We start from the raw sequence: 24,727 nt of genomic DNA, 5'->3' as shown, positions 1-24,727 counted from the left end.
AAAGAAATAATGGAGGTCCAGAAAGATATGAAGCAGCAGCTCGTGATATTAAGTCAGAGCTGGCCAGCGTCAATCAAAAAATAGCGGAGGCAGAGACTCGAATCGAGAAGGTGGAAGGTCGCGTTCAAAACGTGGAACGGATACTAAGTAAGACAATAAAAATATGACATCACCAAGAAGGTATACTGCCTGACCTGGAGGGAAGATCACGGCGGAAAAATATCAGAATCTACATCATTCTGGAAGGAGCGGAGGGCTCGTCTATGATGGAGTCTGTCGGAAAGTTACTGCGGGATGCGCGGGATCTTCCCCCGGCTATGGAGCTGGAAATCGAAAGAGCCCACCGCGTGTTAGTCCCAAAACTTACCCAGGATAGAAAGCCACGCTCAATAATAATTAAATTCCTTCGGTACAGCACCAAGGCCGAGATTCTACGAAGGGCCTGGGATAAGAAGAGAGTGTTTTTCGATGATAAATTAATATATTTCGACCAAGATTACCCCCCCTGCAGAAACGCAAAGAATATTCTGAAGTAAAGTGAGTACTAAAGCAAAAAAAGATTAAATTTCAAACTCCGTACCCTGCTAAACTTAGAGTGTTTTATGACAACAGGACATGGTTGTACCAGACAGTGGAAGAGGTGACTACAGACATGAAGGCCAGAGGGTTGCCCATCAGCGTGACTAAAACAAAGGAAGGCCTGACTGAGGAATTATCCCGTTCCGCTTGGGAAATAGTGCGAGAAACAAGAAGGCAGGAGATAGGAGGAGGCCAAGAGAAATATATCAGGAAGAGACCGGGAGTTTCCCAAAGTCAGTCCTCATCCCCTTCAGAAGAGCCATAAGGTTTGGCTAACTTTAAAAATGTTGAGAAGCTAAACAGAAGCAAAAGTACACGGTGATATACCTATCTCGAGAAATACTTATTATAATGTGGATTTTATATTACTTAGATGTTATTCTTTATTCGCTCATTTACTCCTTTTTCCCCACTAAAATAAGAATATATATATGTGATGTATGTGTGTGTGTGTGTGTGTGTGTGTGTGTGTGTGTGTGTGTGTGTGTGTGTGTGTGTGTGTGTGTGTGTGTGTGTGTGTGTGTGTGTGTGTGTGTGTGGTATATATATATATACATAAATAGGAGGAGTATACAGGGAAATCTTTTTTGTGTAATGGATTTGTTCACTAACTTTTATGAATACTGCAATGGGGGCCCTTAACTCACAAGTAGGAGGGGCTATCCCCACAGCTAGACATTTCCTCTAGCTCAACGCAGGGTCATCTACTAGAGACCTCAGCCTTGGAATCACACGTTCATTGCCATTTTTGGTTTCTTGGTTCTTATTTTTTCAGGGAGTAGATCGATTAAGTTTTATTCTAATTTCAATGATACGTTGACAGATAAATACAGATGGCTCAGGAAAAGGTAAAATTCTTTTCTTTTAATGTCAATGGGCTTTTAAATCCAATCAAACGTAAGAGAATTTTATCCAATTTGGAACAATTTGATTCATACTGGGAAAAATGGTTTAACTACATAATGCCTCATAGGCCTGATTTTATTCTCACAAATCAAGGAATCTGTTGTAAAAACAAAAGATCACTCCATACTTATACATAGTTCTTTCCTTTTGCATGTTTTTTCTTTCCACTCTTTTCTATAAGTGTGTACCTCAGATAAATACTTTGTGGAGATTTGTGATATATATGATTATATGATATATAGGTGCAATGTCTGAAATACATCTTATGGAAATGTTTGTTTGATGATGAACTTCAATTAAAAAAAATTATATTAAAAAAGAAGAAAGAAACAGAAGCATGTGGGAGACTATAATGTCGGCTGGGAGAAGTTTCTATTGTCTAATGAAACCAAAATTGAGCTTTTTTTGCCATCAGAATAAATGCTATGTTTCGTGTAAGCCAAACACCACACATCATCCTTACCGTGAAGCATGGTGGTGGCTGTATTATGCTGTGGGGATGCTTCACTACAGCAGGCCCTGGAAGGCTTGTGAAGGTAGAGGGTAAAATGAATGCAGCAAAATACATGGAAATCCTGGAGTAAAACCTGATGCAGTCTGTAAGAGAACTGTGACTTGGGAGAAGATTTGTTTTCCAGCAAGACAATGACCCCAAGCATAAAGGCAAAGCTACACAGGAATGGCTTAAAAACAACAAAGTTAATGTTCTGGAGTGGCCAAGTCCAGACCTCAATCCATTTCAGAATTTGTGGCTGGACTTGAAAAGGGTTGTCCACTCATGATCCCCATGCAATCTGATAGAGCTTGAGCAGTCTTGTGAAGAAGAATGTGGAAAAACAGCAGTATCCAGATGGGCAAACATCTCCGCACAGACTCATGGCTGTAGTTGCTGCCAAAGGTGCATGTACTAAGTACTGTCTTGAAGGGGGTGAATACTTATGCAATCAATTATTTTGTGTTTTATTTAGTAATTAATTTAAATCACTTTGTAGAGATGTGTTTTCACTTTGACACAAAACAGTATTTTTTTGTTGGTTAGCATCAAAATCCTGATTAAATCCACGGTGATTCAATGTTGTAAAATAAAACATGAAAACTTCCAAGGAGGTGGGGTGATACTTTTTACAGGGGGGGGGGGAGGGGGTGATGTGTGTATGTAGAAGTTTCATGATATATGTTGGTGGTATTACACCTGATTCTGATTCAGAACTGAATTTCACAAAAGTGTGTCCAGAGACACGAAGGCAGCAGCCAATTTAGGAGACCTTTAGTTGCAGGCCACAGCCTTAGTTCAATGCAAAGAGGAATAAGCCTTGTGGAGCAGTGAGCTGAGCATCATGAATCTCATTCTCAGCTCTTACCAGATTCTATAAACTATAAACTAGGGGCAATTTACAATGACCTATTAATCTACCATCTTGCACATATTTGGGATTAGAGAGGAAACCCACCTGGTCAGGTAGACACTGTGCAAACTGCAACAAGATAGCAGCTGAGATCAGAATTGAACCTTGGTGAGGTACCAGGTTTGCAATCTGAGGTAGTGCACCTCCACCAGTTTGAAGATAAGAACTTTGAGTCTGAAACTAATATTACAACAATCTCATGTAAAACACTTGCAAAGTTTTACAGATGTTCCCTGGAGAGCATTCTAACTGGCTGTATTACGGTATTTTCTGGGAGGGGGGCAGGCTACTGCACAGGATCAAAGTGAGCTTCAGAAAGCTTTAAACTTAGTCAGCTCTATCATGTAGTATCCAGGACTCTTTCAAGGAGCGATACCTCAAAAAGGTGGTGTCCATCATTAAGGACCCCCATCACCCAGGACCTGCCCTCTTCACAATGCTACTATCAGGAAGGAAGTACAAGAGCCAGAAGACACACACTCAATGATTCAGGAACAGCTTCTTCCCCTCTCTCATCAGATTTCTGAATGGACATTGAATCTATGAACAAAACTTACTACTTTTTTATTTCTGTTTTTGCATTATTTATTTAATTTAACTAACAAATATATATTCACTGTAATTCAGTTTTTTCTATAACCTCTCCCTCAATGTCCAAAAAACAAAAGAGCTGATTGTGGCTTACAGGAGGAACAGAGACAGGCTCACCCCGATATCAACGTCAAGGGGACTGCAGTTGAGAGGGTGAGTAGTTTCCAGCTCCTCGGCATACACATCACTGAAGATCTCAGCAAGACTTTACACACTGGCTGTCTGACAAAATAAGTACAACAGTGTCTCTTCCACCTCAGGCAACCAAGAAGTTCGGAGCCCCCTTATCCTCAAGACCTTCTACAGGGGCACCATTGAGAACATCCTGACTGGCTGTATCACCATCTGGTACGAGAACCACACTAACCGTGATCACTGGGCATTGCAGAGAGTGGTACGGACAGCCCAGCACATTTGTGGATGTGTATTTCCCTCCATTGAGAACACTTGCATCAGCAGGTGCAGAAAGAAGGCTTGGGAGATCATCAGGGACACTGGTCACCCCAACCATAAACTGTTTCAGTTGCTTCCATCTGGCAAACGGTACCGCAGCGTTAAAGCCAGGACCAACAGGCTACGGGACAGCTTCTTTCTACAAGCCATTAGACTTTTAAATTCACATGTCTGTACATTGCAACAGAGTCATAATGCAAAGATCTTTACTACCTCACGTTGTGGGGCGGATGTAAGATTTAAATAATAAACTTAAATAAATTCAAATATTATCATATATTGCACTGCTGCTGCAAAGTTAACAAATTTCATGACATATGCCAGCAATATTAAACCTGATTTGGATTCTCTGCGTGCTTGGCAAACAACCAGGGCTGAAGGCCAACAAGTCTCAAGATACGAGCAAGATGTTGGCGAGGCTGCTTTAGGACTATTATATTCCGTCCTGGTCGCCCTGCTTTAGGAAAGGAGCCATTAATCTGGAAAAAGTACAGAGGAAAATTATGAGGGTGTTGTTAGAACCCGATGGGTTACTTTTTCACTTGAAGGGTGGTCACTATATGGAATGAGCTGTTGGAGGAAGTGGCTGAGACCAGTACATTTAACAGGTACATGGATAGGAAAGGGTTAGAGAAATATGGACCAAATGCAGTCAAATAGAACTAGCCTAGACGAGAGTACTCTTCCATCTATCAAGGTGTGTTCTCAGGAGTAGGGCTGGACCCAAGTGCAGAGGAATGGCAAGCTTTCTCCTTCACAAGGACTGCAGGCGCAGACTCATCCCAGGAGATGCTCACAACTCAGCCCAGAAGTGGAAGGTTGGCAGGATTCTCAAGAGGAAATGGAAATATGAGGTTAGACAAAAGAAAACCAACAAAGGCTCAGTGGTGTGTCTGAGCAACACCACAAGAAAAATCATTCTCTCCAGTACAGTAACTCCACTAAGGCAGTGAACAAGAGTGATCTGTAAGTAATCTTAGACTGTGGGAAACCCAAGCCAGTCAAAATTAACTTGACCAGATTAAACCATAAACACAGGGCTTACTAGCTCTACTTAAGATAATGATTAGTAAATACAGGTACTTAAAATGGCTATAAGCTCAACACCCTCCAGCAAGTGGCAGAGCTTATGACACCATCCACCATCACTATTCCAAATGACTCACTTTCAAAAAATCTTCACCTCATGTTCTCAATATTTCTTGTTTTTTTATTTTTTTTTTCTGTTTGTATTTGCAGTTTGTTGTCTTTTGCAGATTGGTTGTTTGTCCGTCCTGTTAGGTGTGGTCTTTCATTGGTTCTAATATATTCAAAGTTTTAAGTAAATTTATTATCAACGTACATATATGTCACCATATATAACCCTGAGGTTTATTTTCTTGCAGGCATATTCAGTAAATCCATTATAGAATAATGAAAGACTGCACCAACAAGGACATTCAACCAGTATGCAAAAGACAACAAACTTTGTAAATACAAAAAGAAAGAAATAATAAATAAGCAATAAATATCAAGAACATGAGATAAGGAGTCCTTGAAAGTGAATCCGTAGGTTGTGGGAACATTTCAAAGCTGGGGCTAATTAAGTTGAGTGAAGTTATACCCTTTGGTTCAAGAGCCGGATGGTTGAGCCTGGTGGTGTGAGTTCTGAGGCTCCTGTATCTTCTTCTTGATGGCAGCAGCAAGGAGAGCAAGGAGAGGTCCTTCTTGATGGATGCTGTTTTCCAGTGATAATGCTTCATGTAGATGTGCTCAATGGTGGTGAGGGCTTTTCCCGTGATGGACTGGGTTGTATTCACTACTTTTTTTTGAGGTCATTGAGGTTATTGTTGTGGTACCACCCAGCCAGATTTTCAATCTCTCCCCTATATGCTGATTCATCACCACCTTTGATTCAGCCAAAGGCAAACCTAAATATGGCATGGGAGCTGTGTTTAGCCACACAGTCATGGGTGTAAATCAAGTAGAGTAGTAGAGTATGGTTACTGGATTTGCTGAGCATGCCCCAAGAAAATGATTGTCAGGGTTGTATATGGTTGTAATTTGAGAAAAAAAAATTTGGTAAGGCAATTCCAACACACAGCAAAGTAAGAGGTTGCAGAGAATCATGGACACAGCTGGTCCATCACAAGCAAAAACATCCTCCACTCCCCAATGACAGCATCTACAAAAGGTGCTGACTAAAGAAGGAGGCAGCTATCTCTAAGGATGTCCACCAACCAGGTCATGTCCTCTTCACACTGCTACTACTGGACAGGAAGTACAGAAGCCTGATGTCTCATGGCCATCAGGTTCAGGAACATCTGCTTTCCTACAACCATCAGGTTATTATTATAGAGACTTTCTAGTGGTGTTGTGAATTGTGTAGAAAAGTGTACAGCCAGTTTGAGTGAGTAGCCAGAGATATTTTCCTATTGGCTAATATGATGGGGTGCAACTTTAAGGTTTGGGATTTAAGTACTGTATAGGAATGATGCCAGGGAGTGATAAGTTCATTATATTTTGTTATTCATTATCATTTTATTACACAGAGAGTGGCAGGTTCATAGAACACAGTGCCAGGGGTGGAGGAAGGGCAGGTACTTTAGGTACTTTTAAGGGACTCCTAGATAGGCACATAAGTAGATGAAAGAGAAAAGGAGGGATATGTAGGAAGGATGATCTTGGTGAGGGTTAATGGGTTTGCATAACATTTGTGGGCCGATATGCCTGTACTGTGCTAACCCTACCTTTTGTAACTCGATGGAGTTGTCTCTGATTTGGAGAAGCACTGTTGATGTTTCGAGCTGAGACCCTTCATCAGGACCGAAACGTCGACAGTGCTTCTCCTTATAGATGCTGCCTGGCCTGCTGTGCTCCACCAGCATTTTGTGTGTGTTGTTGTTTGAATTTCCAGCATCTGCAGATTAAGAAGAGGGACGCCTCACGTCTTAATAAGCTGGTAAGGAAGGCGGGCTCTGTTGTGGGCGCAGAACTGGAGAGTATGACATCGGTGGCAGAGTGGAGGGCGCTGAGTAGGCTATGGTCAATCATGGAAAACCCTGAACATCCTCTGCACAGCACCATCCAGAGACAGAGAAGCAGCTTCAGCGGCAGGTTGCTGTCAATGCAATGCTCCTCAGACAGGATGAAGAGATCATTACTCCCCAACGCCATTCGGCTCTACAATTCAACCACCAGGGGCAAGACATGTTAAAGTGCTGGGGTGAGGACTGAGCTTAAGTTACTACTCAATGCACTTTAGTAAAGTATTTAAGAACTTTTTAAAAGCTATTTATTAATGCTTTTTGGGAGGGTGATTTTAGATGCATATCATATTTATACTGAGTTAAATACTGTATGTAATTAGTTTTGCTACAATAAGTGTATGGGACACTGGAAAAATGTTGAATTTCCCCTTGGGGATGAATAAAGTATCTATCTATTTCCTCGTGTTGTCTCTGATTTGTCCTGCTTTGCACAAAAGTTTTCTTCACTGTGTTGTGTGATTTTATGTTCTGCGTTTTGTATGTACCTACATAGATCTGATACGGCTGCAAGCAGGCTGTTCATTATCCTATGTTGTGTATGTTGCTCTGGATTTCCAGCATCTGCAGATTTATTATACCTATGTCACCATTCTGTTGGACATGACAATAAACTTGACTTGACCTAACCTCCAGAACATTTATTTTAGTGGCAGACTTTATTTCGGATTTCCTGAATCTGCCATGTTCTACTCGTCTACTTAGGTTGACTCACCTTTCCTGCAGGTAACCCAGAGATGTCTCAGCCCATTGGTTCGCTCCCCGGCCAATCAGACACCTACAGCACCTCTTCATCCAATGGAGAAAGCCGACGTGTGAGCCGCGCGTGATTTCCCCCGGCGATTTGATTGACATCGCCAAAGGTCCCGCCTTTTGCGTGATTTTTCCAATCAGACAACAGCATTCCACACACGGCCTGCGAGTGGGTTAGCATTGTTACGTCTGAGCCAATCGAAACTATTATCGTCACCACAAAGGTGGAGCTTGCTCCAGAAGCGTTGGCTGCTTGACCTGCCTGCACTGACCCCATCCGGCAGGTGGATGCTGGCAGTCGTTGATTGGCTGCGGCGCGCGAGGAAGTGAGTCGGGAAAGGCCCATGTACGCAGCCGCGAGGTAACCAACCGGCGGAGTTGCAGGCAAGTAGCTCGCGCCATGGCGGGGGTGAGAGACCGAGATCGGAGCTCTGCACTGGGGTTGTCGATGTGTATCCTACTGGCCGCTGTTGTCACCGCCACTGTCGCTTCCTCCCCTACCGAGCAGCAATATGTCACCTGCGGTTCAGTGGTGAAGCTTCTCAACCACCAGCACAACGTCCGCCTGCACTCGCACGACGTCAAGTACGGCTCGGGTAAGTGCTGGGGGCAGTGGGGTCTACACCAGGGCAGTCCCCAATTTCCGGGGGGAAGTGGGGTCCACGTCAGATCAGTCTTCTTCCCCCCCCCCCCCCCCCAGTCTGCAGGGCGAATGGGGTCCACCCCAATCTACTCGGGTACTGAGGTGCCAGTCTTCGCCCCCTCCTAAACTCCTGGTGCACTAGGGTTAGTATCAGAGCACACCACCACCCTCCATCCATCTTGCAACACCTGGGGGCACTGAGGTCAATGCAAGGCTGAAGAGAGTGGCCTATGCACATTTATACTTGTTCCATTCTACAGATGTGCAGTGCAGAGGCTGCACTGCAGCAGGCAGGATAGTTAAAATTGCCTACCTCATCACTGGCACCATCCTACAAGCTATCAAGGACACATACAGAGAAAGATTTAATTTATTTCCTGAGATACAGCATGAAATAGGGCCTTATGGCCCTTAGAGCTATGCTGCCCAGTAGTCCTCCGATTTAACCCTGGCCTAATTATGGAACAATTTACAATAACCATTAACCCACAACCAGTTGGTCTTTGGACTGTGGGAGGAAACTGGAGCACCCCAAGGAAACCTGCAGTAATGTAAAAACTCGTTACAGACAGTAGCAAGAATTGAAACTGGGTTGCTGGTACCCAGTATTGTGCTGACCATTACACTATTGTGCTACACTAAAGGTGCTCAGTAGGGCCAGTAACAACATGAAGGATCCCACCCATCCTGCTCATAGACTGTTTGACCCACTCTCCCCAGGGAAGAGGCCACACCAGGACCACCAGAGTTACGAACAGTTACTTTTCCCAGGTAGTAATTCTGGTCAAAATCTTCGCCCACTAATCTGTCCCTCCACTACTATTTCCTGTACAGTCATTTTATGTACAGACACTCCTGTGCCTGGCATCACGTTATGGACATTTGTATTTGTTGTGTTCTTTATTCAATTATTTTTTTTTGGGCTGCATCGCATCCAAAGTAACAATTATTTTACTTACGTACTGGAAATGATATTAAACAATCTTGATTAGTAGTAATTTAGCCACCATGTTGTAACTTACCAGCTTCCTGCCAGTACTTGTAAAATGAAACTCAGCCCCGCGCAGCTATATTTAACCCACCATTTGTTTTATAATTTGTAGCTTATTCTCCAACTAGAAATAGAAGCAGCTGCAGCCTTGTGAGATTATTCTGATTTTGTTTGTCAGAATGTATCTTGATGTGAATACTTTTTGGAAGGGTTAACCTGACCATGGAGAAATGTTACCAGCTTGGATTTTGTTTACACACCATATTACTGGAGTGTATTTAACTGAAAAGGTTTTGTTATTGAACTGTATACAATTATGCCATTTTGATACTTTAGTGTCAAAGAAAAGTACAGCACAGAAACACTTTGGCCCATTTAGTCAGTGTTGAAACATTTAAACTTCCTACTCCTATCAACCTGCACTGGACCAAAGCCCGCCATACTCCTGCCATCCATGTACTTATCCAAATCTCTCTTAAACATTGAAATTTAGCTCACATGCACCACGAGCAGCTTGTTCCACACTCTCACCACCCTCTAAGGGGAATGTGAGGGGAAACTTCTTCACTCAAGCTTTTCACATTTTATCCATAACCCATGATCTCAAGTTGTAGCCCCACCAAACCTCAGTGGAGAAAGCCTGCTTGCATTTACCCTATCTGTGTACTTCATAATTTTGTATGCCTCTATAAAATCTCCGCTCAGTCTTCTGTGTTCCAAGAAATAAAGTCCTAACCTCTTCAATCTTTTCAGTTTCCATTTGTTTCAAGAGTAAATGGAAAGCTGTTTCTCATCTGTCTTGCCCTTCCCAGTTTTCTATCTGTGCCTTGGAAGCTTTTGGAATCCAGATATCTCACCTGGACCACCCTGGCCCTGCAACTTGCTCTCCTCCTGTCTTTCCACCAAAGATTATGTTCAGTGGTTTTGAAATCCCTGGTTTGATAGTTTGACACTGTGACTCAGTCCACAATAAGTATTTTCATTCTCCCTATACCTGCAAACTCTTGGGTCCCATTTTTTGTGTGTGTATGTAGTGCATTTTGCTGTAGTTGAATTTGAACCCTGGCTTGCTTTCATATTTCATTTTTTTCCCTTCTAATGATTCTTTTTGTTGCTCTCTGTGGGTTTTTAAGACTTCCCAATCCTCTATCTTCCTGCTAATTTTTGCTTGTTGTATGCTCTCCCTTTTGTTTTTACAAACCCCATTTCCAGAAAAGTTGGGATATTTTCCAAAATGCCACAAAAACAAAAATCTGTGATATGTTAATTCTCGTCAACCTTTATTTAACTGACAAAAGTACAAAGAAAAGATTTTCAATAGTTTTACTGACCAACTTAATTGTATTTTGTAAATATACACAAATTTAGAATTTGATGGCTGCAACACACTCAACAAAAGTTGGGACAGAGTTAAAATAAGATTGAAAAGTGCACAGAATATTCAAGTAACACCGGTTTGGAAGACTCCACATTAAGCAGGCTAATTGGTAGCAGGTGAGGTATCATGACTGGGTATAAAAGTAGCGTCCATCAAAGGCTTAGTCTTTGCAAGCAAGGGTGGGTCATGGCTCACCCCTTTGTGAGAAAATTGTTAGTCGGTTCAAAAGGAACATTTCCCAACGCAAGATTGCAGAGAATTTGGGTCTTTCAACATCTACAGTACATAATATTGTGAAAAGATTCAGAATTCAGAGACATCTCGGTGCGTAAAGGGCAAGGTCGGAAACCACTGTTGAATGCGTGTGATCTTCGAGCCTTCAGGCGGTACTGCCTAAGAAACTGTCATGTTACTGTGACAATTATAGCCACCTGGGCTCGGGAGTACTTCGGAAAACCATTGTCACTTAACACAGTCCGTCGCTGCGTCCAGAAATGCAACTTGAAACTGTATAACACAAGGAGGAAGCCATACATCAACTCTATGCAGAAACACCGGCGAGTTCTCTGGGCCCGAGCTCATCTCAGATGGACTGAAAGACTGTGGAACCGTTTGCTGTGGTCAGGTGTGTCCACATTTCAGCTAGTTTTCGGTAAAAACGGGCCTCGAGTTCCCCGTGCCAAAGATGAAAATGACCATCCTGATTGTTAACAGTGAAAGATGCAAAAGCCAGCATCTGTGATGATATGGGGGTGCATCAGTGTCCACGGCATGGGTGAGTTGCATGTATGTGAAGGTACCATTGACTCTGAGGCATATATTAGGATTTTAGAGAGACATATGTTGCCATTAAGGCTACGTCTCTTCCCATGCTTATTTCAGCAGGGCAATGCCAGACCACATTCTGCACGGGCTACAACAGCGTGGCTTTGTAGACACAGAGTGCATGTGCTTGACTGGCCTGCTGCCAGTCCAGATCTATCTCCTGTTGAAAATGTATGGTGCATCATGAAGAGGAGAATCAGACAATGGAGAACATGGACTGCTGAGCAGCTGAAGTCTTATATCAAGCAAGAATGGACAAAATTTCCAATTGCAAATCTACTACAATTAGTATCCTCAGTTCCAAAACGATTAAAAAGTGTTATGAAAAGGAAAGGTGATGTAACACAATGGTAAACATGCCACTGTCAACTTTTGTTGAGTGTGTTGCAGCCATCAAATTCTAAATTTGTGTATATTTACAATATACAATTAATTTGGTCAGTAAAACTATTGAAAATCTTTTTGTACTTTTGTCAGTTAAATAAAGGTTCATGTGAATTAACATATCACAGATTTTTGTTTTTATTGCATTTTGAAAAATATCCCAACTTTTCTGGAAATGAGTTTGTAGTACTGCAGTGTCCTGTAGAGAGCAAAGGGCATGGCGAGGCACAGAAGACTTCTTTGTCAGAGATGACAGACAACTACCAGACAAAATCAGTTTTCAGCATCTGCTTCCAGCCCCTGGTCTTCAATGCCATGGCAGTTTGAGTAGTACAGAGTAAACACTTGAATGTTGGGAGGGTGCCTTCAGCCTCTTGAAATGGTGCAGTAGAGATTTGGAACCTCCTGGGTGGAGGAGAAAAATCAAATCTCCTTTAAACTTCCCAACCTCTGATTTAATTCTATGCCCATTCATTTTTGTCAGCTGTGAGGGGAAAAGTCTCTCACTTCACCCTACCTAAGTCTGACACCCCAATCAGGTTTTTCCTTCAGCCAGCTTATCCAAACCTCTTGCAACATCCTGATGAACATCCACTGCATACTTCTAGTGCAGTCATAATGTTTAGTTTTGTACTGTTTCTCCCTTCAATTCGTTAATTTTAAAGGGAAAGTTTCTTTTTGGTTCACTGTTTTTCCCATGATTATTTCTGCACTATAAATATTGAGTGAAGAGATCGAGTTTTATTTTAAATACAAAATTCTGCAGATGCTGGAAATCCAAAGCAACACACACCATGCTGAAGGAACCCAGGAGGTCAGACAGCGTCCATGGAAATGACATTTTGGGCCAAGACTCTTTCTGATGAAGTGTCTTGGCCTGAATAGTTGGACTGTTGTTCATTACCATGGATGCTGCCTGACCTGTTCAGCTCCTCCAGCATTTTGTCTTTTGCACTGTTTTATTTGATTTTTTGTTTTCAAGACATTACCCCACCTCTGCTCTCAGTGACCTCCAGAATGGCCACAATCTTGTCATAGGGCTTGGAGGCTTGTGTGCCTCAATGACCAGGAGGTTAGTATTGGCTGGAGTCAGGGCTTTATGCTTTGGCTCTTGGTAGGAGACCATGCCAAACGAGTGAAAGGGTAAAGCCCAAACTAAGAGTGGTCCACTGATCCTCCACTTTTGGGGGTTCAGCCCAAGGCTCACAACCCTGACTGGTCAAACAAAATTGTTACAGAAACAGCAATGAAGAATCCTTCTACATCTGAGTGCAATGGTATTCCTGAGTCTCCACCCTGGACATGCATGACTGACAGTGAAAACTGAGATGAAGTTACAGACATGATGAAGGAAGCCCTGAACACGGCCAGAAATGGAGGACCCTCATTAAGTTTCCATTGATCCTCGGGTGATGATTAAAGTTGCAGCATATGCATCTCAAATAGCAGCAGTTTCTGGAATTTTTGATGATCTTGAAATTGCTTTGGGATTTTACAGTGCAATCACTCTTTTTCTCATAAGGAAGTGGTCAGCAGTCTGTGACTGGTGTAAGTGCTTCGGATGACAGCAACAGCTACTGGACAGTGAGAGGAAAACCAGGCCAGGTTTGTCAGCGAGGAATACCCATCAAATGTGGACAGTCAATACGACTAACACATGTCAACACTGGAAGAAACCTGCACAGTCACCACTTTGTGTCCCCACTCTCTGGAAATCAGGTATAAGTTCTAACTGTGATTCTGATTTGGGCTTAAGTTCAGGGTTTGTGATCAGCACAATTTTAGGTGATGCAAGAATTTTTTGATCATGAGACAGCTGTATGTGTAGGGTTGCAGACAGGTCGGGTGGGCAGAAAGGGCATTTGGTGAGGCTGAGATCAGCTTCTGCTTAGGGCAGGGTTCCCAACCTGGGGTCCATAGACACCCCGGTTAATAGTAAGACATAGGAGCAGAATTAGACAATTAGTTCCATTCAGTCTGTCCCGCCATTCAATCATGAATGATCCTTATTTTCCCTCCTCAGATTCTCTGGTCTTCTCCCTGTAATCTTTGATGCCGTGTTCAATGAAGAATCTATCAGTCTCTGCCTTAACTACATCCAATGATCTGGGCTCTCCAGCTGCATGTGGTAACAAGTTCCACAAATTCACCACCCTCTGGCTAAAGAAGTTTCTCCGCATCTCTGTTTTAAGTGAATGCCCCTCTATCCTGAGGCTGTGCCCTCTTGTCCAAGACTCAACCACCATAGGAAACATTCTTTCCACATCTATTCTGTCTAGGCCTTTGAACATCCTCAAAAGGTTTCAATGAGATTCCCCCTCATCCTTCTAAATTCCAGGGAGTACAGGCCCGAAAACCCATCAAGCATTCCTTGCATGATAACCCTTTCATTCCTGGAATCATCCTTGTGAACCTCCTCTGGGTCCTCTCCAATACCAGCACATGTTTTCTCAGATGACAAACCCAAACTGTTCACAATACTCAAGGTGAGGCCTCACTAGTGCTTTGTAAAGACTCAGCATCGCATCCTTGCTCTTGTTTTCTAGACCTCTTGAAATGAATGCTGTCATGGCATTTGCCTTCCTCACCACCAACTCAACCTGTAAATTAACCTTTATGGTGTTCTGCACGAGAACTAAGTCCCTATGCATCACAGATTTTTTAGATTTTTTTTCCCCATTTTAAAATTAGTCTGCACATTTATTTCCACAGCAAAGTTCATGAACATTGTATTTCATTTGCCACTTTCTTGCCCATTCCCCTAATGTGTATAAGTCCTTCTGAGCCTACCCCTTTCCTCACAACTACCTGCTCCTCCACCAGTCATTAGACTGGCAGCCAACCAAACAAGGATACTTTTATTCTCACTTGCTGCCTCCTACCAATCAGTCAATACTGTAACCATGTTATAACTTTCCTGTAACATTTGGTAAGCAGCTTCCATGTGTGGCACCTTGTCAAATGCCTACTGAAAGTCCAAATGTACAACATCCACTATATCCCCATTCACTCCAGTTGACTCTAACTTCTACCCAACCACTGAGGATGGACGAAGTGATTTGTAATTTCCTTTTTGCTACCTTCCTCCTTTCTTAGAGTGGAGTGACATTTGCAATTTTCCAGTCCTCTGGTACCATGCCAGAGTCCAGTGGTTTTTGAACAATCATTGCTAATTCTTCCACAATCTCTAAAGCTATCTTTTTCAGAACACTAGGGTGCAGTTCATCTGGTCCGCATGACTTGTGTACCCTTAGATCTTTCAGCTTTTTGAGCACCTTCTCTCTTGTAATAGTAACTGCACTCACTTCTCTTCCTTCACACACTACAACATACTGCTATTGTCCTCCACAGTGGAAATTGATGCAAAATACTCATTTAGTTCATATGCCATCAGCTTGTCCCCTGTTATTATTTCTCCGGCTTCATTTTCTAGTGGTCCTATATCCATTGCATCTCTTATTTACATACTTGAAAAAGCTTTTAATATCCACTTTGATATTGCTTGCTAGCTTGCTTTCATATTTCATTTTTTTCCCTCCAATGATTCTTTTTGTTGCTCTCTGTGGGTTTTTAAGACTTCCCAATCCTCTATCTTCCTGCTAATTTTTGCTTGTTGTATGCCCTCCCTTTTGTTTTTACAAACCCCATTTCCAGAAAAGTTGGGATATTTTCCAAAATGCCACAAAAACAAAAATCTGTGATATGTTAATTCTCGTCAACCTTTATTTAACTGACAAAAGTACAAAGAAAAGATTTTCAATAGTTTTACTGACCAACTTAATTGTATTTTGTAAATATACACAAATTTAGAATTTGATGGCTGCAACACACTCAACAAAAGTTGGGACAGAGTTAAAATAAGATTGAAAAGTGCACAGAATATTCAAGTAACACCGGTTTGGAAGACTCCACATTAAGCAGGCTAATTGGTAGCAGGTGAGGTATCATGACTGGGTATAAAAGTAGCATCCATCAAAGGCTTATTCTTTGCAAGCAAGGGTGGGTCATGGCTCACCCCTTGTGAGAAAATTGTTAGTCGGTTCAAAAGGAACATTTCCCAATGCAAGATTGCAGAGAATTTAGTTCTTTCTACATTTACAGTACATAATATTGTGAAAAGATTCAGAGAATTCAGAGACATCTCAGTGCGTAAAGGTCAAGGTGGGAAACCACTGTTGAATGCATGTGATCTTCGAGCCTTCAGGCGGTACAGCCTAAGAAACTGTCATGCTACTATAACAATTATAGCCACCTGGGCTCGGGAGTACTTCGGAAAACCATTGTCACTTAACACAGTCCGTCGCTGCATCCAGAAATGCAACTTGAAACTGTACCACACAAGGAGGAAGTCATACATCAACTCTATGCAGAAACACCGGCGAGTTCTCTGGGGCCGAGCTAATCTCTGATAGACCGAAAGACTGTGGAACCGTGTGCTGTGATCAGATGTGTCCACATTTCAGCTAGTTTTCAGTAGAAACGGGCCTCGAGTTCTCCGTGCCAAAGATGAAAACGACCATCCTGATTGTTATCAGTGAAAGATGCAAAAGCCAGCATCTGTGATGATATGGGGGTGCATCAGTGCCCACGGCATGGATGAGTTGCATGTATGTGAAGGTACCATTGACTCTGAGGCGTATATTAGGATTTTAGAGAGACATATGTTGCCATTAAGGCGCCGTCTCTTCCCATGCTTATTTCAGCAGGACAATGCCAGACTACATTCTGCACGGGCTACAACAGCATGGCTTTGTAGACACAGAGTGCATGTGCTTGACTGGCCTGCTACCAGTCCAGATCTGTCTCCTATTGAAAATGTATGATGCATCATGAAGAGGAGAATGAGACAATGGAGACCACGGACTGCTGAGCAGCTGAAGTCTTATATCAAGCAAGAATGGACAAAATTTCCAATTGCAAATCTACTACAATTAGTATCCTCAGTTCCAAAACGATTAAAAAGTGTTATGAAAAGGAAAGGTGATGTAACACAATGGTAAACATGCCTCTGTCTCAACTTTTGTTGAGTGTGTTGCAGCCATCAAATTCTAAATTTGTGTATATTTACAAAATACAATTAAGTCGGTCAGTAAAACTATTGAAAATCTTTTCTTTGTACTTTTGTCAGTTAAATAAAGGTTCACGTGAATTAACATATCACAGATTTTTGTTTTTATTGCATTTTGGAAAATATCCCAACTTTTCTGGAAAGGGGGTTTGTACGTTAGCTTTGAATTCCCTTGTCAGCCGCAATTGTGCTATTTTACCATTTGAGTATTTCTTTGTTTTTGGAATTCATCTATATTGCACCTTCCTCATTTTTCCCAGAAACTCAAGCCATTGCTGCTCTGCTGTCATCCATGCCAGCATCTTCCAATTTAGTTTGACCGACTCCTCTCTCATACCACTGTAATTTCCTTTGCTCCACTGGAATTCTGATATGTCAGACTTTACTTTCTCCCTATCAAATTTCAATTTGATCTCAATCCTATTGTGACTCCTAGCTCCTAAAGGCTCTTTCACTTTAAGCTCCCTAATTGTCTCTAGTTCATCACATTACCTTCAAACCAGAATAGCTGATTCTTTGGTGGTCTCAATGACAAAGTGCTCTATAAATCCATCTCATAGGCATTTAACAAACTCACTCTTTAAGATCTATTACTATCCCGATTTTCCCAATTGTCCTGCATATTGAAACCTCTCATGATTATCGTAACATAGCTCTTTTGACAAGCCTTTTCTATTTCTTGAAGTAATCTGTGGTCCACATCCCGTCTACTGCCATTAGGGTCCATTTACCCGTGGGGTTTCTTAGCTCAACCCACAAGGATTTAACATCTTCCAATCCTATGTCCCATCTTTCTACTAATTTGATGCCATTCTTTACTGGCAGAGCCACACCACCCCCTCTGACTACATTCCTATCCCTCTGACACAGTGTGCAGCCTTGGACATTCAGCTCCCAACTACAACCATCCTTCAGCCACGATTCAGTGATGGTCACATCATCCCTGATAATCTGTAACAGTGCAACAAAATCATCCACCTTATTTCTCGTATTTTGTGAATTGTCTTTGAGTGCTGTATTTGCTACCCTTTTTGATTCTGCATCCCTAATGCACTGATACTCACCCTGCTGGCTGCAATTTTGTCTTACCACTTGCCTGACAGTCTGACTGCGTGTTATCTTTGCTTGTTTTACCATCGAACCTATCCTGAGTCCCTTTATTCCGGTAGAGGTCCATGGGAGGTATGGAAGTGTAGTGGTTAGAACAGCCTTATACAGTCCTGATGATCCGAGTTCATTGCCTGGTGTTGCCCGTAAGGAGTTTGTACATTCTCCCTGTGACTGCATGAGCTTCCTCCGGGTGCTCTGTTTTCCTTCCACAGTCCAAAGATGTACTAGGTGATGAGTTAATTGGTCATTGTAAATTAAGCTAGGATTAATCAGGTGACTGTTGTGTGGTGCATCTTGAAGGGCTGTAGGAGCCTGTTCCATGCTGTATCTCAAAAAGTAAACAAATAAAGGTTGGGAACCTCTGGTTTAGGGAGAGCAGATGAGGGAAGGAGAATTCAGAGTATATGCAAGAATACTAATACAAATTAGGGTAAGCATCTTGAAATACATATCCACTGATATATGAGCTGCTCGAATGGTCAACAAGACAAGGTGATAAAGACCAATTACAAGTTAGGTTTTTGTTACTATCCAAGGCATTTCTAGCCAATCTATCCACTGGCATCTATCTGACAGATCATATCAGCGCATTTTTTAAGGGGGATAAAGAGTTAGCCCAACGCAATTCTTCCCGTTGTATGGAATTTGCATATTCTTCCCATGACCATGTGGGTTTCCTTTGGGGCGCTGATTTCCTCCCACATTTCAAAAACGTGAGTTAGAGTTGGTGCCAGAAGCATAATGACACTTGCAGGCTGCCCCAACATAGAAACACAGAAAAACCTACAGCACGATACAGGCCCTTTGGCCCACGACACGACAGTAAATGACCGGTTTCATCACACCTTTTGATGTTTCTATGTGGATGTGACAAAGCAAATCTAATCACATCGGGATGCACAATCCAACTAATGATTGTCCTGTCATCTTCCTCCAAGGTATGGTCCCAACAATATCCTGCCTGTGCTACTTAGTTTGTGTTCTCCTGACTTTATTATAGACATACATCAAAAACATGGACAAAAGGAGTGTCTGCCCAAGCTCAAGTAACTGTTGTTGATGTCAATGATAGACAACTTGATGGTTAGAGTTCATAGCAAAGCTGGAGGGTTTTAAATGGGAAATGCAAGTGGCTAGAGTCAGAATTAACACAAAAGTTTATGGGTTTTGGCAGTTAGTTCACAAGGGCATTATTTCATTAGCTCCCACCTTGATGATGGCCATCTCCAGCTGCATTGTCACTGGCTGTCCTCTCTCCTTTGCTGAAAGTGGAGATTCCTTAAGATGCTTAGACTTAGGAGCAGAATTGGGCCATTTGGCCTATCAAGTCTATTACGCCTTTTGATTATGGCTAATTTATTTTCCCCCTCAATTCTATACTCTTGTCTTCTCCTAACCTTTGAAGCCCTTACTAATCAAGAACCCAATAGCTTGGCCTCCTCAATTGTCTAATTCATGGGTTATCCTATCAGTGAGGTCAAGAGTTGGAGCTTGGAAGAATAAGAGATGGCCTTATTCAAACCTTTTTATTGAGATAGTGAACTTTGAACTTCCAGCCCTTCAGGCTACACTGCCCAGCAATCACTGCCTAGCCTAATCGGGGACAATTTACAATGACCAATTAACCTACTAACCAGTACATCTTTGGACTGTGGGAGAAAACCAGGTTACCAGAGAAAACATTCAAACTTTTGCAGGTAGGGTTGGGAATTGAACCTGTGTCGCTGGTACTGTAAAGTGTTGTGCTACTGTGCTGCCCCAGGTGCATCAAGATACTTGCAATTCTGTTCCATTTGCAACTTCACTAATACATGGAGTATGCTTGCAGCCAACTTGAACAATGTTAGGAAGAGAGTAATGACCAAAAGAGCATTGCAACTGGTTTCTTCCCCTTCTGTGTACAGTAGAACCTGCCCTTAGCAGAGCATCCCAGAATCTGATTGTCCTCTACATAAATATTTTCCTTGTGTTGATCTTGATTCCTTTTGCCATTCACTTTCATACTGTGCGCTCTGGATTTGCCTCCTCCAAATAGGAGCAGTTTCACTTCTATCAATGATATGGTCACATAATGTGGTAATGATCACAATATGTAATGGGGGGGGGGGTCTTGGACTGTGGTGTATCTCTAAATAAAAAAGGAATCATCATTATGTGCCGTGTCATATGATGTGCTGTTCACGGTCTTTCCATAACTATGATTATTCTTGGTTGACGTGTGGCCTAGTGCATAAGGCATCAGTCTAGTGATCTGAAGGTCACTGGTTCGAGCCTCAGCTGAGGCAGCATGTTGTGTCCTTGAGTAAGACACTTAACAACACATTGCTCTGCTTGGGTCCCAGTGCCGTTCCCTTGGACAACATTGGTGGCATGGAGAGGGGAAGGCTTACACAGCATGGGCAACTGCCGATTTCCCATACAATCCTGCCCAGGCCTGCGCACTGGAAACCTTCCATGGCGCAAATCCATGGTCTCATGAGACTAACAGATGCCTATTCTTTAAAAAAAATTACTCTTGGGAAATTTTTCTACAGAAGTGGGTAGTGTCTGTGCAAGACAGGTGACCAACCCCCATCTATTATCGATACTCTTCAGAGATTGTCTGTCTGGTCACATAGCCAGGACTTGTGATATGCACCAGCTGCTCATATGAAAATCCACCACCTGCTCCCATGGCTCCACGTAACTCTGATGAGGTTGGGAGGGGGTGCTGAACAGAGACTACGCATTTCCCAAGGGTGACCTACAGACTAGTGGAAGGAAGGATGCCTTACACCTGTTGCGGAAAAGGTATTACTCAGACACAAAGGGAGATCACTTTTGAAAGATTTTATTATAACATGATACACATCATGGAGAGGTCAACCTCTTAAAGCAGAGTTCTTGAGATTCTCCCGGAGTACACAGACTTTTCTCTTTATATAGACATAGTGCATGTTATCAAGAGCTTCCAAGCATGTTTGTGAAATACAGCATGCAAGCAGATAATTCCTTTGCTCAATAATCATGTCTTAGCACAGTTTTCTTTATCTATTCAAAGCTACTTCTGCCTACAACCTTGAAGCCAGGACAATTACACAGTTCAGCTATTTTTTAAAAAAAAACAGAACATCACGTGATTATGCTTTGATTACTCACTCAAGCTAGTTAGCCCTTTACAGCAGTCCTGCAGAAGCAGTTTAAGGGTGCTGCGGAAAAAAAAACTCTAACCCCTTAGTATCTAGCTAGTAACAAAATTTCTTCCACAACACCTTTGGTAGAGATGTATCTCCACATTGCTACCAAAAAGAAAACAAGTAAACTATATATTTATTGTGATCTTAAATATAAGATTCCCTTGGAATATCCTCTTTTAAAGGGAGATAAAGCCCTGCTTCTGCAGGCTATAAATAGATCTAATGAATCTCATCCATGGAAAAAGGGAGTTGAACACCAGAGGGAGGCAATGGGCAGGCTAGTGGACATGGTAAGAGGAAAAAGGAATGGGGGGGGGGGGGGGGTGCAATACTGGAAGCTCAACAAATCGATGTTCAGGCCATCAGGTTGGAGGCTATCCAGATGGAATATAAGGTGTAAAACCACAGCCTCAGTTCAGCACTAAGGCAAATAAGCTTTGGAACCGCAAGCTGAACCAACTCGTTCCTAGCCTCTGGTCCCAACACCCTGACCTTTTCAATCTGGCCCAGCACTTATTTCGTCCAAACCTTCAGATTCGGCCCATACCTGACCTGTCCAAATGGTTGTTGGATTTACGGAGTATGTCTGCAAGAAAATGAACCTTGGGTTGTGTATGGTGACATATAGGTACTTTGATAGTACATTTTCTTTGATTTCTGGTGTGATCATTGTAATACTGATCTTTACTTTTCCATGTAGGAAGTAAGTGCATTTGGAGAGAATGGAGAAGGAGATGACTTGGATGTCTGGACTGTACAGTGCAGTGGCATGAGATGGGAGCGCGATGATGATGTTCGTTTCAAGCACGTAGGAACCCAGGTCTTTCTAACCATAACAGGAGAGCAGTATGGCCATCCAATCAGGGGTCAGCTTGAAGTTCATGGCACATTTAGCCCCAGTGTTGACAATTACTGGACAGTGATGGAAGGTGTCTTTATCAAGCCTAGTGCTGAGCCATTAAAACATGATGAGTTGTAGCTTTATTTAAAGACTACTTGGGAAGTGAGGCCAATAAGAAATTGTTGCATTGTTTGCAAGTGACAATTGCTTCATCCTGTCTGGAGTCATGGTTTGTACAGTGAAAATCAATTGTACTGATCTTTCCCAATTTCTGAAGTTATTAAAACAAAGTTTTGTGCAAGCATATGTCCAACTGAATTTTAATTTTCAGTAACACTTTATGAACTTGCATTCAAGAAGTGGAAGAATACTTCCAAAGTCATCTGCATGTCACTTTCTTGATCCCCAAAGTTGCAAACACCATTTTCTATGTTCTTTTAGTCTTTTTTAATAAAATGAAATTATATTATCTGATAAATGATTACCTGCAAAGTGAGGAATGTAACCGGCCATATGCAGTACTTCCCATTCCAGCTACAGGCTGAGCATAACCGCTAGTGTAAATGAGGTAGCAATAAAGGGGAGAATTAAAATCTATCAATGAGTGCAAGATCACCTTGTTTAGCATTTTGCAGCTAGTGCCCCTTGCATTTCTAAATCCACATTTGTTAGCTCCAAGTTGGTTTTTCAAATCAACAGTCTTATGACACATTAGTCAGCCACTATTTATGTTCCACACAGGTCTTGACTCCTCTTCTAACCTAAGCAATGCACTTTTCCATTTGTGTGTCAATACAACATCCCTGCAAATGCATCAATGCTGTTTGCCTTAACTACTGAAAAAGGAAGCTTCTCCTGAATTTTCTTTTGGCCTTCTAATGGTGGCCATCTTATTTATCATTGAAATTTTGAGTTTGTGCAAACAAAATGGACAATTTGCTGGAGAATTGTAGAATTCCAGGATTAACTGTTTTTGAGGTACCTGGTGAATCAATATTTTGTCAGTTGTTGGAAATGTTTTAAAAGAAAATAAAAGTTTTATTTGCATAATCTTTTCCAATCGTCTGTTCATGTAAAGCTGTTTCACTTTGAACAAATTACTGTACTTGATTGAGTATTCTGTTTTTTTAAGACCTCTGCGGTGGTACCATCGAGCATTTCAAAGTCCAAAGTAAATTTATTAAAGTGTATGTTATATACTATGTGAGATGTACTTTCTTGCAGGCATTTACAATAGGACAAAGAAATGGCATAAAGGTGGTGTCCATCATGAAAGGCCCCCATCACCTAGGATATGCTCTCTTATTACTACCAGGAGGGACAAAAGACTGAAGAGACACACTCAATGGTTCAGGAACAGCTTCCCCTCCTTCCATCTAATTTCTGAAAACACTTCCTCACTACTTTTTTTTATTTCTATTTTTGCACTCATTTAATTTAACTATTTAATATAGTTAAAGACTCTTGGTAGTGTGGAGGATCAGAGGGATCTTGGAGTCTGAATCCATTGGACGCTTAAAGCAGCTGTGCAGGTTGATTTGGTGGTTAAGAAGGGATAAGGTGTATTGGCTTTAATTAATCGTGGAATTGAACTTAGGAGCCGAGAGGTAATGTTGCAGCTGTATAGGGCATAAGTAGGTTTTTAATATACCCAGCGGTGGCTTTGAATGCTGTCTTCCATTCACCACCTGACAAATCCGAATTAAATTATAGACGTTCCTGAGATCCAATTTAGTGAAAAAATCTGGCCTCTTGCAGTCAAAGGTCGAGTTAATCAATAGAAATGGGCAATGATTTCAATCATAAACTTGTTAAGATCCTTATAATCAATACAGCGTCTTGGGCTGCTGTCCATCTTGGTTTCACAGAAAAATCCCGCCCCTGCTGGTCTGATAAACCCCGCTGCCAACGCTTCCTTGAGGTAATTGTCCATAGCCCGTCTCTCAGGTCCAAATAGGGAGAACAGCCTCCCTCGGGAAGGGCAATAACCCAAAGGCACAATCATTACGATGGGGAAGCAGCGAGGTAGCCTTTTTTCTTTCTAGAAACTTCAAGGAGATCGGAGTGTTCGGGAGTGCTCTTATTCTCTTCAGATTCAGTTTATTCTCATTTAGAAACCACAAATGCAATGCAGTTTAAAAAATGAGACATTCCTCCAGAATGATATCACAAAAGCATATGACAAAACAGACTACACTAGAAAATCCACATAACGTTTGGCAATCCCCAATCCAGAGTCCGGAGAGGCTGCTGCATATTAATATCACGCTACCGTCTTAGCGCGTTCCCCGGAAAGGAGCTCCAATCCCACCAGAAAAAAACTAAAGCTACACGACCTGCACAAAACCACATAATTACAACAGTGCAAACAATAGCATAATTGATAAAAAAAAAGACTATGGGCACAGTAAAAATAGTCCAAGATGTTAAAGGTCTAAGTTCAAAAAAAATCACCACAAGTCCCCAGGGTCCGGACAGGCTCGCCATCCCACGCCGGCGGCAGAAGGGAGTACCCCCACTGTGGACTTCCAAGGCGCCGCCCAACTCAGCCTCGCAGACACAGCACACACCGAAAGCAACCCGAGTCCGTCGAACCT

At 42.1% G+C, this 24,727-nt stretch overlaps 1 protein-coding gene and 1 long non-coding RNA gene across 2 annotated transcripts in view; one reads left to right on the top strand and one right to left on the bottom strand.

Moving 5' to 3' along the window:
* The window catches only part of LOC132377450 (uncharacterized), a 97,036-nt gene extending 89,288 nt beyond the window's left edge, over window positions 1-7,748 (bottom strand). The window contains exon 1 of the long non-coding RNA XR_009506643.1: window positions 7,677-7,748. This is a non-coding gene — a long non-coding RNA (uncharacterized LOC132377450). The remainder of the gene's footprint in view (window positions 1-7,676) is intronic.
* A 234-nt stretch (window positions 7,749-7,982) lies between these two features.
* sdf2l1 (stromal cell-derived factor 2-like 1) lies at window positions 7,983-23,108 on the top strand. The gene is made up of 3 exons (XM_059943732.1): window positions 7,983-8,310; window positions 13,458-13,654; window positions 21,990-23,108. Exons 1-3 carry the CDS (start codon window positions 8,115-8,117, stop codon window positions 22,266-22,268), a joined length of 672 nt encoding a protein of 223 aa, XP_059799715.1. The 5' UTR covers window positions 7,983-8,114; the 3' UTR covers window positions 22,269-23,108.
* The last annotated feature ends 1,619 nt before the right edge of the window (window positions 23,109-24,727 follow it).

The sequence above is a fragment of the Hypanus sabinus genome, chromosome 18 (assembly GCF_030144855.1).
Source record: "Hypanus sabinus isolate sHypSab1 chromosome 18, sHypSab1.hap1, whole genome shotgun sequence".
NCBI lineage: Eukaryota > Metazoa > Chordata > Chondrichthyes > Myliobatiformes > Dasyatidae > Hypanus > Hypanus sabinus.
Note: the sequence above shows the minus strand (reverse complement) of the source record. Positions and strands in the feature narration are given on the sequence as shown.

Coding starts and splice junctions, on each gene's coding strand:
- sdf2l1 (XM_059943732.1), top strand. CDS start 8,115: ATGGCGGGGGTGAGAGACCGAGATCGGAGCTCTGCACTGGGGTTGTCG. Junction 8,311..13,457: donor CGACGTCAAGTACGGCTCGG/GTAAGTGCTGGG, acceptor TTTTCTCATAAG/GAAGTGGTCAGCAGTCTGTG. Junction 13,655..21,989: donor CCCCACTCTCTGGAAATCAG/GTATAAGTTCTA, acceptor TTTTCCATGTAG/GAAGTAAGTGCATTTGGAGA.